The 13107-nt window shown below is 51.0% G+C and overlaps 4 protein-coding genes across 4 annotated transcripts; 2 read left to right on the top strand and 2 right to left on the bottom strand.

The window, feature by feature from the left end:
• Positions 1-1144: 1144 nt before the first annotated feature.
• On the top strand, positions 1145-2397 carry Asppvi_004627 (PQ-loop repeat-containing protein; the record flags this gene model as incomplete). The annotated part of the gene is made up of 8 exons (XM_043300575.1): positions 1145-1301; positions 1365-1399; positions 1455-1540; positions 1595-1685; positions 1749-1878; positions 1932-1988; positions 2039-2087; positions 2151-2397. The coding sequence occupies 8 exons, from the start codon at positions 1145-1147 to the stop codon at positions 2395-2397; spliced, it is 852 nt and encodes a 283-aa protein (XP_043156510.1).
• Positions 2398-3421: 1024 nt separating this feature from the next.
• Asppvi_004626 (ssk1 response regulator receiver) lies at positions 3422-6217 on the top strand (the record flags this gene model as incomplete). Its single annotated transcript, XM_043300574.1, has 3 exons — positions 3422-4982; positions 5050-5708; positions 5777-6217. The coding sequence occupies 3 exons, from the start codon at positions 3422-3424 to the stop codon at positions 6215-6217; spliced, it is 2661 nt and encodes an 886-aa protein (XP_043156509.1).
• A 750-nt stretch (positions 6218-6967) lies between these two features.
• Asppvi_004625 (mitochondrial 37S ribosomal protein mS45) lies at positions 6968-8354 on the bottom strand (the record flags this gene model as incomplete). Its single annotated transcript, XM_043300573.1, has 2 exons — positions 6968-7651; positions 7893-8354. The coding sequence occupies 2 exons, from the start codon at positions 8352-8354 to the stop codon at positions 6968-6970; spliced, it is 1146 nt and encodes a 381-aa protein (XP_043156508.1).
• Positions 8355-9937: 1583 nt separating this feature from the next.
• On the bottom strand, positions 9938-11788 carry Asppvi_004624 (cell cycle RNA binding protein whi3; the record flags this gene model as incomplete). Its single annotated transcript, XM_043300572.1, has 1 exon — positions 9938-11788. The coding sequence occupies one exon, from the start codon at positions 11786-11788 to the stop codon at positions 9938-9940; it is 1851 nt and encodes a 616-aa protein (XP_043156507.1).
• Between the last annotated feature and the right edge of the window lie 1319 nt (positions 11789-13107).

Genomic DNA, 13107 nt, shown 5'->3' with positions numbered 1-13107 from the left:
ATTTGTCATGCCTCGGATGTGTTTCCAACGGTTCGATGTGTAGTTGGTTTTTTATTTCTTTCGGATTTCCACCTGCTGTTAGAGAAATGTCGAAATTATTCGTTTGTAGTGGAGAACCAATATATAGCCACTCGAGTTATATCATTTTTAATGTGATTATGTCCGATAAATTCAAGATCGCATTCCAGTCCAAATGTCGAGTACTTCAACGTGTTCAGGAGGTGCCACGTGCGCGGGACGTTGCGTCCAGCATCGGAGAATTTCACATATTTTTCGTTCAATGTGATGTAGGAGCTCGAAACTTTCACGGCTTCAGAGGATCAAGAGCAAGTAGGAATAGATGTCGACCAGATTGTTCCTCCAAATGAAGTCGTAGAACGCTTCTATCTATGCGTCTCTTGTATTGTTGGGCGTATCTAGGTCGAGGCACCCCCGTCCACTCAGGAAAGACCTGACTAAGTCCCCTCTTCAGCGTCCACTGAATTCGCTCACAACGCAGAGTCAGGAGTCGGACTTGCAAGGTCAAGGCACACAGCCTAGCTCCCTAGGCTGCGGGATGGTGTCTTCTTCTCCAGTGGTTTACCTGTCTAGTCTTAGTTCCCTAGACCAATCTCCAGTTCTCTATTGTTGGATCCCCCAATGAGATGACTTTCCCGCGAGCCAGAACCACACTTGCTGCCACGCAAATGGATCCTGCTCTGTCTGGTGTGCAGTCGTGGAGACTGCATTGGGAAGATCTCGATTCTTAACTGTTATCAAGAAAGTTAGAAACTCATCAAAATGCTTGAAGTCCTGTACGGCCTTGGTTTCCTGAGCTTGTCTGCTTATCTCTGCAGAGCAGAAGGGATTTTCTTGTCTTCAACCAAGCTTCTGGTGCAGAACTGAACGAAACACGTAGCTATCTGGCACAGGGCATGGTGATGCTTGCTGTGTTGTGCATAGACCTGCGTTGACATCGACACTGGATTTGTCCTTTTACTGCAAGGCTGGACAGATTCGCACAAATTTTTATTTTGTTTTCTCTGGAAGAATGACCGTTGTCTGAGACATATAATCCCCTGGTCCACGTTTTTATTGTTTTGAAACTATCCTCCCAGTGTTGGAGTGGAGGTTTATAGTCACTGAACCCCGACTCTATACAAGTATGGCTGATACCGAGAATGTCACGGTGGCGTCCAATGTACTAGGGACCATCGGAACGGTTCTCTGGTGCATTCAGCTGATTCCGCAAATATGGTATAATTGGCGACAGAAGAAGACGGACGGACTGCCACCGTCTATGATGTTCCTATGGGCTTCTTGTATGTTTGCACTTGGGTCCTCTGGGTTGTTCCGGAGCTCGATAGCTGATCCTTTGAATATAGGCGCTGTGCCCATGGGAGCATACTTGATTCTCCAGGTACAAGTGATTCCATGGTCGAGAGGGACTAGAAATGTTGACTTTCATCTTGCAGAAAGTGAATATACCGCTGCAAATACAGCCGCAGATATTCGGTTTCTTTTCGCTAGTCAGCTGGGGTCAGGTTTTATATTATAATCAGTAGGTAACGCCTTTCACCTTTAGATATGGTTCAGGGCTGACATTGTCTCTTAGCAACTATAGCCAAGCCAAGGCAATCTCCTTGGTAATTGGCACAGCAGCGCTGTTCGGTGGTATTGAGGCGTTGCTGATTCTCACATTGCGAGTACGTCTGCGTAATGCACCTGTTAAGGCTCCTTCGCTGGAATGGATACTTATCGTCGCGTAGATACCCTACAATAAAGGTGTGACCTGGCCTGATCTTGTCGTTGGCGTCGTTGCGGCTATTCTGCTGGCGTCGGGGCTTCTACCGCCGTATTTTGAACTATGGAAGCGAGACGGGCGAGTGATTGGTTTTAGTAAGTGGTTCAAAAGCTTTCGGGGTGGACACGCTTTGATTGGTCCCTCGCAGATTGGATCTTTTTGTCCATTGATACTTTGGGAGGACTCTTTTCTCTTTTTGCATTAGGTATGCCGCTTACTTGTCCAAGGCGGAGGATGAAAGCTGACTGCTCGAAGCCGCGCAGGGCACATTTGATATCCTCGGAGGAGTTATGTACATCCTAGTGTAAGTTTGCACCCGTTTAAGTGCATTGGCTGTTATGGATCGGTAGTAACCGTGATGCGATAGGGTCGTCCTGGAAGCCGGCATCTACGTGAGCCATATCGTTTGGCGCATTCGATACCGGAAATTGCGAAAAGAAGCCAAAGCTGCTGGTGTTAGCATTGACGAGATGTTAAGTATGCACAGGAGTGAGTCTGAGCAGGTGAATGATACTGAGAAGAGGCCTGGCGATGTTGAGAGTCAGATTGCGGTGGATCACCGGCGAGGTTCAGTCAAAGTTGTAGAGCAGCCTGAATTGAATGAGAACGCATAACTGAGTGGAAGTGGGTTCAGGAGCGTCATCTAGTTGGCTATAGAAAATAGAGAGAATAAAAGAACATTGGAAATTGCCCAAATACACTCCATCGAGAACTTCAATGGGCATCAAGAAACAAAATTATCCAGACCGAGGTTCAAGTCGATGTCACCCAGTAGGTGTCAAGCTACCTACCTGTTAGAAGCTACCCTAGGTATTCAGGTAAGATCGACGGTGGTTAAAGAGCACAGTTAAATTGCTCATCAAATCAACTAGTGCCGTGATGTTTTTCTTTGTTACATTTGGTAACTGTAAACCGTTGGATAGGATATGGTCCAAGCGCGCTCTCCTCCTGTCCGTGATCCTATTTTCCAGCTGTCATATCACTGGATCCTTGTTCAGGTGAATTAGAGTCATACAAGCTAGATAGATCATATCTACTGGTTTGTGTCTTTTTGATTCTCCAGCTTTCCTGTTTCTTCCGGAAGATCATCCTCAGCAAGGATTGAGTCGCTTGCTTGTCTGCTTGCATCTGTACGTTCTAGTAGTACTCTATACACGAGCTTCAGTCCCCAAGCTCCCTTTTTATTTACTTCTTCTGCCTCTCCAACCATCTCCTTTCCCCTCATCCCGACCACAGTTCTCCAAGCCTCTCAGCTCCTGAGGTGGTCGGTTCCACTGACCGAATATGAAGAGCTGAAAAAAAAGAAAGAAAAGAAGAAAAAAAAAAAGCTTCCTGTCGCTCTTCAGAGCTCCTTCCTCCAACTGCCTTGCAGACCCCTGAGCTGCTGCTACTGCTGCTGCTTCGATAGAAGACAATATTATTGTACGACTGCAGAGAATGAGGTGACAACGCAGTGTTCTTTTCGTTTCTTCTCTTTTGTTTTTCCTTTTCCTTGTTGTCGTCTGTTTTCTAGACTTTCTCTCTCGGTTGTCTCCCCATTTGCTTTCTTTCTACCTGTCTGTCATTATTTTATCTCTCTTTCAGTGCAATAATATTTGATAGCTGAGCTATCAGACATCACTGTGGTGGATCGTCATCATGCCTGAGCGCCGCCTGTCGCAGCTGCTCAAGTCGAAGCTTCTGCGGCGATCATCGACCACGGCTACAACCTATCCAAAACAGAACCAGAAACCCGTTAACTTTCAGAAAAAGGCGGCCGCCGGAGCGGATCCGCCTGTCGACCCCAACTCAGCCTCCGACCTTTCCTGTTCCCTACCTCCTCATCTCTTGACCCCTAACGAAGGAGAAGGGGATGCCAAATCCCGCGCCTACAGCATAGTTTCCTCCATACCCCTCGATCATCTCAGTACCCCCGGCGAGATTCCTGGTCCTGCCACTGGTTCCTCAGCGGGCTGCGATCAGTACTTCACCCACTTCGACCGATCGGGCGCAAACTCACATCAAGAAGGCTCACAGAACAGTTCGATTCAGCAGTCTCCGACATTCGTGAGGAGCCTTCGGCACAAGCAGCCGACCGAGGGAAAAGACAAAGGGGAGTCACAATCGCCAGAGGGAGGTCAAGAAGGCGAGTACGGCTACGAACGTATCCGGAACGACTCCGATCCTCAGTACAGCTTGACCGCAGAGCTTGCCAATAAGCCCTCTCCACCACAGACTCCCGTTGGCGACGACTCGCTACATTCAGCGTCGGCGACCCCTCCTCCACTTTCGGCTTCGCTGCCACGGCCCGCTGGCGCAAGCTCGCGTCAAGCAGCTTACGGACCAGTCCGAGAAAGTTCCGGCGTGCCACCACTCGAATCTCAATTGACTCCGTCCTTGGGTGCTGTCGCCGAGGACTCTTCTGAAGAATCTGTCTCCCATTTCGTCGGTCCTCCGTCGTCGTCCCCGTTTCCGAAGCGCCCCACCATTGGGGTCCGCCGTCAGTCGCTTCTTCCAGCTTCACATCAACACTTGATCAGTGGTCTTTTGGGGTTTGGGCCTTCCCAGAACCTAGGCCAGAGCAGCGGTCACCCTGCCACAGTCAACGCTGACATGATTCCTCGAAAAATCTGGGTCAAACGGCCAGGGGGCTCGGCCACCCTGGTACCGACCATGGAAGATTCGCTTGTCGACGAGCTGCGCGATCAAGTTATCATGAAGTACGCCAACTCTTTGGGGAAAACATTTGATTCGCCTGATATCATGATCCGCATTTCTCCTCGAGAAGGCTCCAACCGACAGTCTACGCCCGAGCGGATACTGAGTCCGGAGGAACCGTTAGGTGTGATCATTGACACTTACTTTCCTGGGGGTCAGACGGTGGACGAAGCGTTGGTCATAGATATCCCTCAACGGCGAACGCCGAAGCCGTCCCCCCGCCACCCTGTATATTATCACCATTCGGAACCGGGCGAGCATGGCGAGTACTTTCCGCTCATGCCTGCGAACCCAAATGTCCCGACGCCCCCCGCTCATCCGTCGGCCTCATCTACGAGCGTGAACGCCCATACGGCACCCTCAATCTCTATTCTCACCACTGGTATGGCGCCTCCGCTACCCTCACCAGGCAATAGAGCAACCCGACATTCCCGCCGGCCGCCGCTCACTCGACATACTACCAACTCACCCACAATGCTTGGTACAGCGCCAAATGCAAAAGGTACGCGTGGACCCTTACTGTTCTTCTTTGGACCGTTTAGATATCGTTTCTTACTGACTAGATGTAGACTCGAGTATGGCCTCAGGTCCTCAACCTCCCGCAGCAGCGCCCCAGGTCCCTACACCGCCTGGTCCTCCTCCCGAATCGCCTCAGACCAAAACGCACACGCCGCCAGCGCGTGTTGCCTCACCGCGCCCACGTCCCACAAAACCGAAGAAGGCCGGCAACGGCCAATCGCCAAACGCTGCCTTTGGCGGCCTTATTGAAGGCACGGTTCCTCCCATCAACGTCCTCATTGTCGAAGACAATATCATCAACCAGAAGCTCCTGGAAGCTTTCATGAAGCGGCTCAGCGTCCGTTGGAAGTGCGCTGCAAACGGTGAGGAGGCGGTGAGGAAATGGCGCCAGGGTGGGTTTCACTTGGTCCTGATGGATATCCAACTCCCCGTCATGAACGGGTTAGATGCGACCAAGGAGATTCGGAGACTCGAGCGCCTGAACGGGGTCGGTGTCTTCACCAAGACTGCCTCGGGACGATCGAGTGCCAGCTCTGTGTCGGCGGAAGTGAATCAATCATCATCTGAGGTTTCGCTGTCCGAGGAGGATACTCTTCATGACTTGTCTCTGTTCAAGAGTCCGGTTATCATTGTCGCTCTGACCGCCAGTAGTTTGCAGAGCGATCGGCATGAGGCTCTGGCTGCCGGCTGCAATGACTTTTTGACCAAGGTATGTCATTTTGGACGCCTTCGCGCATCCTGTTCCGGGTTAGTGGCTGACTCTCTCCCTTTTTCTAGCCCGTTGGATTTCCTTGGTTGGAACAGAAGGTGACTGAATGGGGCTGCATGCAAGCTCTGATTGACTTTGAAGGCTGGCGGAAATGGCGAGGATTTGCCGACGAAGCCCCATCATCTTCTCCCACCGATGGAGGTCTCACCAGCCCTCTGCAGACGGGCGCTAATGGTGTGTCCAGCAGAACCTCGACCTCCTCGTCATCTGGAGCAGTCAACGCGACGGCCCGGGAGCTTGACGCAGGTCCTGGTGCGGGCAAACGCAAGTCCACCGTTCCCGAATTGACCAAGCCCGTGGATATCCTTCCTGGGGAACCTCCCGGAAGTGGTAGTGGCGAGGGCAACGAGACTCTGGATTCACCGGCCAGTCCACTTACCTCCGTGCACGTCGGTGACCCAACTGAACCTTCTAACGATGAGGAGCACCAAGCTCTGGGTGCTACGTAGTTAGTTGCACCCTCTGCAACTCAGGCCTCAATGTCTCCCTTTGATACCATTATACTCACGCGATTTGTACGAGAGTTCGTCTGTTTGATATTACTTATTGTTACATTCAGTCTCTTACACGTTCCGCTTTTCTGTATCTTCCATTGGATACCCAGCATAGCCATTACTCCTTCTGTCATATGTGATGCCCATACCTTATTGGTCCGTCCATTCCCAGTGTTTATCACAAAGATCTCCTTTGTTGAGCGGCATGAATCCTCGATTGTATATACTATCACTGCTTTAGCGACATGCTCTCGCATACGAAAGGAGATGTCTTGCTCTGTGTTTGTTGTTTTGTGAATCCATGCATCACTGCATTGTTATTTGCATCTCTGTTGTTATTAGTTAGCCTAGGTCCTCTACTGGCATTGACATGCTGATACCGGCAATTGGTAATGCGATTGACTAATGAGACTAGCTGCATACGTTTGTACCTAGTACTACACTTGATCATTCAGCTATAGCCAAAGTAGTTGGTTTTGCAAGGCCGATTGACTCGAAAGTACGCATATATACCCTTGGGGGTTGAGCTCGGAGCCCATGGGTTGGTATTGACATTGTTAAAACATGGCTGAATATAAGTACAATGCTAATGCTCGACAAACCCTTCACGAGATATTTGTACAGTACATCACTTCCCTGAACGAGAGCAGCTCATGAACGCAGAAGCAGAACGAGACCTTCCCTCATCATATATGGATCAACGGTTTAGACCTCCACGCGAGTAGGGATCTTGACCTGCCCCTTCTTGCGGTCATACGTAGGCACACCGTATCTCCGACCGGGAGCCCCGGCACCACGACCATCCGTGCCCACCGCCTCGCGACTAACAACGACATCCTTGATGCGGAACTCGAACCGCGAGGATTCAGGCTGCACGCGGACAAGCCGCCGCTCGGCGCGCTCCTTGGCGAGTCTCTTGCGTTCCTGCTCGATCTTCTCCTCCTGCTGGAGCCGCTCGCGGTAGAGCTTCATGTTCTCGCGGAACTCGTGGGGGTTCGATCGCATCTGGCGCTCGTGGGCAACCAGGTGCGGGTGCGGGATGCGCACATCCGCGGGCTGGAGGACCTGCTGCTCATTGTCACCCTTGCCGACGCGCTCGATGTGGGATGGGTCCTGCGTGACCTTGCTGATTGCCTCGTCGGGATAGGCCACGTCGCGCTCGACTTCCCTGTGTGGCAGGGCGGGCGCGGCGGAGAACACGCGACCGGCGTCAACGCGGGTGAATTGCCTGGATTCGGAGACGGGGTAGAAGATCTGGGGATCGGTGAGGCGGTGGACGGGGAGATCGTTGATGGACTCGTGGGGTCGAGCGTCCAGGTCATTGCGGAGGTTTGTGACTGGGACCATCTCGTGGACTGCACGAGCGTATGGCAATGCTAGCGACTTTCCCTGAATTTCAAGCATCGTGTTAGAGCAATCCAAGGCTGCCGAGACGCGAGATTTTCAACCGAAAACGAGACATGGGCACAAATCAGATATGGGAGTTATAAGCATTCCCAAGCTGTTTATGCTTGGGGTCTTAAAGACTAATCGATTTTTTTGTTGTTCTCATCATTGTACCATGCCATCGCAAAAGGGAAATACCCGATAGAGCCGGAACGGAGCAGAAAGAAAATGAAAGCATGCATACCTGTTGTTTCCATCGCTTTTCTAATTCTACTAACCGAACAACGGCTGCTACTCGCCGCATATCCACCCCAAGGTCAACACTGACGGCACGCACACTCTGCTTTCTGTCCACAACTCGCCGGTGAATCTCATTGCGCAGCTCCTCGCTGAGTATGGGCTCACTGACGAAATTAGGGTTCAGAGGAAAGGGCCGATTGCCGGCGTTGCCCTTGAGGCGAGTAATGTAATTCGTCCGCCCTGGCGTGTGTTGTTTCAGTGCAGCACCTTCGCCATTGATCCACGCGAACATCTCATTTCGCAGTCTGGTCTGAGCGGCGGGCGAGGAGGAAAGGGGACGAGAGGGGCACGATCGTGAGAGCTTGGAGATACATGTGGAAGAGGTTGATGAGGATGAGGAAGTAGAGGAAGAGAGGTAAGGGAGGAGAGAGCCCGAGACCAGCTGGTTTTGTATTCGGGGAGGCATTTTCAATCAGGTCTCGGGTGGAGGGGAGTACTGTTGCTCGAGGACAAAGCCAGGGATCACGCAGTGATGGGCTTATACAGCTTGAGCATGAGCAATTGAGCGTCTCTAGAATTAAAAACGTCCGTGAGAGGCAGCGGTGAAGTACAGCCCCGGTGTTTGTGACAGTGGAAGAAGGGCAGCCGGGCATTTGGAAAGAAACTTTTCGGCTCTCACGATGTGGTCCGTGCATGTCACGTGATCCAACCAACATTGTCGTGCCCTCCTTGAGCCCACGGGGTGATATACTACCTCTAAATCTTCGGTCGGAATGTGGAAAGGTGGCACAGGACATAGTATAAAAGCTCTCGTCTTCAATTTTCCATTTAGCATAGCAAGTAAGTAAGTAAGAAAGCAATCCGCCAGAAAGCAAGATCGAACAGTACACTGTCCCTCGGCATGCCTCATTGTAGCCAACAGAGCTTGAGAAGCAAAGAAAATTAAAGGTGACGCCGTGGAGAATAAAGTAACATGCAATTGATCATAGCCACGATAGAGCAATTCGCTACAAACCAGGGACCAACGACAATAATAAGTACCGATCACGCCTCCCCAAAGAGCTTGAGGAACAGATAAAAGAACCCAGAAGTGTATCTTGATGGATGTACAACCGTGTAAAGCCAACGCCTCACGAATGGTTCATCTTTTGGCCATATATCCTTGCGGGAGCCAGCCATAATGATCCTGCAAATCATACTGCGCTTTTGCCGCAGACTGGCGAGCAACGCAGTCAGAAATTCCTCGCTCGAATCCCACCTTCTTGTTTTGATTCTTTCTTTCTTTTTGTTTTTCAATTTCCCAAGCTTTCCTTCATCCATTTGTGAATCGAGGCGAGTTGCAAGTCAACCATATATCAGAGCAAAGAAGGGTAGTATGACCTCCATGGCAAGAAGAAAAGAGTCAAACACAAGAGGCTCCACGCGCGTTAGACGAGGCAGTGGCAGTCCTCACGAAGATAAAAGAATGGCCGTAAGAAGAACCGATGCAAGAGGGAATCATGAACGCAGGACAAGACCACTAGAATCAGGCCACTCGAGTTGGACACTGTTTGTCCCCCATGGTGAGGCTGAGAAATGAGGTATCGCGAAAACAGGAGCACAATTACAAGTAAGGGGCAGCAAAGAAAATCCCAGGAGAAGAGAGTGCGAGAAAGACCAGAAACAAAAAGAGGCTGGGTATGTGAAGTAACTCGAGTAACAAAAACGGTGAACCTGAGAAAATGCAACTCCCCGAAAGCTTTGCCGGGATCTGAATACAAACAGCATAGAGCCGAAGAGAAGTGCAGCCTCACCAACGGAAAGACATCAGAAAAGCGCCCACAATACCATGCTATGAAAACAAAGAACAAAAAAAACGGGACGGGAGATTTAAAAAAACAAGCAGTTAAGGCCAGAATACCGTAGTCCTTACTCCCAGGAGGTAAGGGGAGCCCTCCGAATGCTGATCTAGCTCATGAAAATCCAGGACTCCCAATGCGCCAGACTTGAAAACCCTCAATTGTCATCAAACATGTCGGACATTAATTCCAGAGTAGAAATAGGACCCATCTACCGACCCATCATGTAGTCAGGATAGAAAGAATTGAAGCCTCCCACGTTTGATCCGGTAGAAGTGCCGCCAACACCTCCCGTGAGGGGCGGAGTCGGGGACATCAACGAATTCATGTTATTTCCTCTGATTCCCAAACCAGAGTTTGAGTTGAACGACCCGTTGGCGGGCATAGGTGCGTGGGGATTTCCTGGCGGGTGCATGGCCCCATTGTTTCTCAAAGCCATTGGCATCGCCAGTCCCGGCGGCGCAGCAAGCCCAGGTGGAGGACCGCTTACCGTCGAGAACATATGACTGTGAACGCCTCCGAGACTGCTACCACCAGGGATCGAGCCTTGGGCAGAAAGGTGATTGGACGCGTTCATGCTGCCCGGCTGACCGGAGCGAACACCCAGTGGGTTCTTTGAGAAACTCAAGCGAATCCCTGTCTTGTTACTGTTGGAGAGCTTGTATCCATAAAGCTCATTGAGCGCTTTACTAGCCATGGCTACTTCGTCGAATTCAACGAAACACATGGGACCGTTTTGCTTGTTCCGGAAACACAGGCGCTTGTATCCGCGTTGCTTGGAGAAGAGAGCCTTTAGCTCCTCTTCGGACGTGTCCGGAGGAAGGTTACCCACATAAAGGGTATTGCAGGGAGGATTCAAGTCGTTCGGATTCGCCGCGGGAAGGCTATGACGAGGAGTATGCTGACTACCATAAGGGTATCCATGACCTCCCATCATAGTGTTACCATTAATTGTCTGAGGGAAGGCGGAGGAAGGCGTCGGGACCCCCATGCGCCCTGAGCCACCAGGCGCATAATTGTGCAGAGGCGGGGAGGTCATGTTGGTGGACAGAGAGAGGCTGCCGAATCGGTTGGTGGGATACTGAGGATTCGTCGAACGTCGAGGCAGGGCGACCGAAGAAGAATGACCGTTCTCAGCGTAGCCAACGGGATCTTTGAGTAGCTCACCCGTATCTTCGTCCGGATCCTGGTCGATCATTGACTTACCACTAACGCGCGGAAGGTCATGAACGCCATTGCCGATCGGGGACTGCGGAGAAAATATGCTTTGAAGACGAGATCCTGACTCTGAATTCGAGGTCAGTGTGTCGCCATTCGACTGCAGGGACGAATTTGGCGCTGCCAGCTTCTCAAGACTTTGGAAAGTGCCGTTGAACCGGGAAGACCGCGACAGGTGGCCATTACCCAACATATTTCGAGTCGCGGTGTGATCAATCGTATTGCGCCTCGGTGGGTTCAACGCCGACGGGACCGGTCCATGATAGAGCTCAACGATCATTTTGGCATCATTCTGCGAGTTTGGCTTGCCATCGAGTAGAGCGCAGGCTTCTTCAGCCGCAGCCATCGTATTGAAGCGCGCAATGGCGGTCAGGTACCCGTGATCCTCCGGGAGTTCAACAGGAAAGAAATCCGCATCCACGAAATCTTTCGCAAAAAGCAACATACTCCGCAGCGCTTCGCGACTAGTGTTTCGGGGCAACTTTCGCATCACAATTGCGCCGCCAGTATTACCACTTGTGGGTCGACCGAAGCCGTTCAGGGTCTGGGCCGACCGATCGGAATCAGTTAAACGCATGTTGCCAGGCGCGACACTGTCGAAAGGCAAGGAGGGACCGAGCGGAGAGAAAGGATAAGAAAACGAGCCGCCTAGAGGGTTCGATGTTTGCGAGGCAGTGGGAGAATACACGTCGGTCGACATCGCATTCTGGGCCGTCGAGGGCGGCTGGGAGGAAGATAGCGACTGCTGAGGAGGCGACGCGCCCGAGGAGACGGAAGGCGTGCGCTGAGTGGTACTGTAAGAACCTGGACTCGTACGAGTAGACTGACTCGAACCGGCACTCATGCCTCGAGGACCAGTAATGTCACAATACAAGTGTGCGATGATAACAATGTATTCGCAGGGTTGATGATGAAAAATAGTCGCGGGGTGTCTAGAAAAGGAGGGAAGGTATGTCTGCCGGAGCGAGCAAGAATATTGCGATACGATGCAAGAGCGTCAAAATAGCTCAGGTCGACGAAGATGACGCGCCAAAATATGAAGAATAGATGGATGCACGACGATGTGATTTCTTTATGCCCTCATCAAGAAACGCGACCGAGTCTTCGAAAGGAACGCGATTAGGCCTGTGGCAGCTTGGCGGCGAAGGAGGCAATATGAAGACGGGGGCCCGAGGGAAGTTGTATGAGAAGGAGTCGAACAAGAGGTCGATACGCGATAAAATTGACAAGGATCGATTAACTAAGGGAGGAATGAGTAATCCACAAAAGTAACAGGAAGAATGAGATGTTTGGTGGCGATGAGGCGAAGGAAGAGGAAAGGAGGAAGATGGATGGGCGAGGTAGATCGGACGAGAAGACGAGAACGGAAGAGTAAAGGTGGAATAGTGGCAGTGAKTGCAGTAACGGAGAGTAGATAGATGAGAGAGGTTTGGGGGGGTGTGCGTCGAGGGGGAAGGCGGTGGTTCGATACAGTAATTGTACGGCAGTACCAAGTACAGAGAGTGGAACTGGCTGTGGGTGTAAGGGTAGCCTGCTACGGTAGGTGTGGAAGGGAAAGTTTGGAACTTTTGGGGGGGTTGTGTAAAAGGAGGAGGGAGGCGGAGGAGGATTATTACCTATGGCATAGTCTAGTCTAGCCGGCTGGTAGTGACCCAGATAAGATGAATGGCGACCAAAGAATGATCCAAGGGACACGCGAATGACAGCAGCAGAAGAAGAAGATGGTTGTGGTGATAATGATTAATCTAAATATGTGGAAGCAGAGAAAGGAAAAGAAAAAGAAAACGAAAAAGAGCGCATTGAAGGATGAATAATAATACCTTATGGAATTATCGCATTAATTGGGATGAACAATTACGAGTACCCAGAGTGTCTAGTTGAAGTCCGGAACTGGTGCTGAGAGACAACTGCAGCGTACTACCAATAATAGGTAGTACTTAGCACTACGCATGAACTMATAGGATTCTGGTACCTACAGTAGCTCCGGTACTTTTAAGCGGATTCATCTTTCCTTCTGCATACGCTCCACGAGATTCGTAGAAAAAAGATACCTAACGTACTAGCTAAGGTAGATAGGCTGTCGCTCAGTCTCAGTAGGCGGTGCATCGTGTGGCCCATGGATCGAGTCTGGTTCCGTCCCAGGAGTCGAAGGTCGAAAACTAC

This window comes from Aspergillus pseudoviridinutans (genome assembly GCF_018340605.1).
Source record: "Aspergillus pseudoviridinutans IFM 55266 DNA, scaffold_3, whole genome shotgun sequence".
Taxonomy (NCBI): Eukaryota; Fungi; Ascomycota; class Eurotiomycetes; order Eurotiales; family Aspergillaceae; genus Aspergillus; species Aspergillus pseudoviridinutans.
Note: the sequence above shows the minus strand (reverse complement) of the source record. Positions and strands in the feature narration are given on the sequence as shown.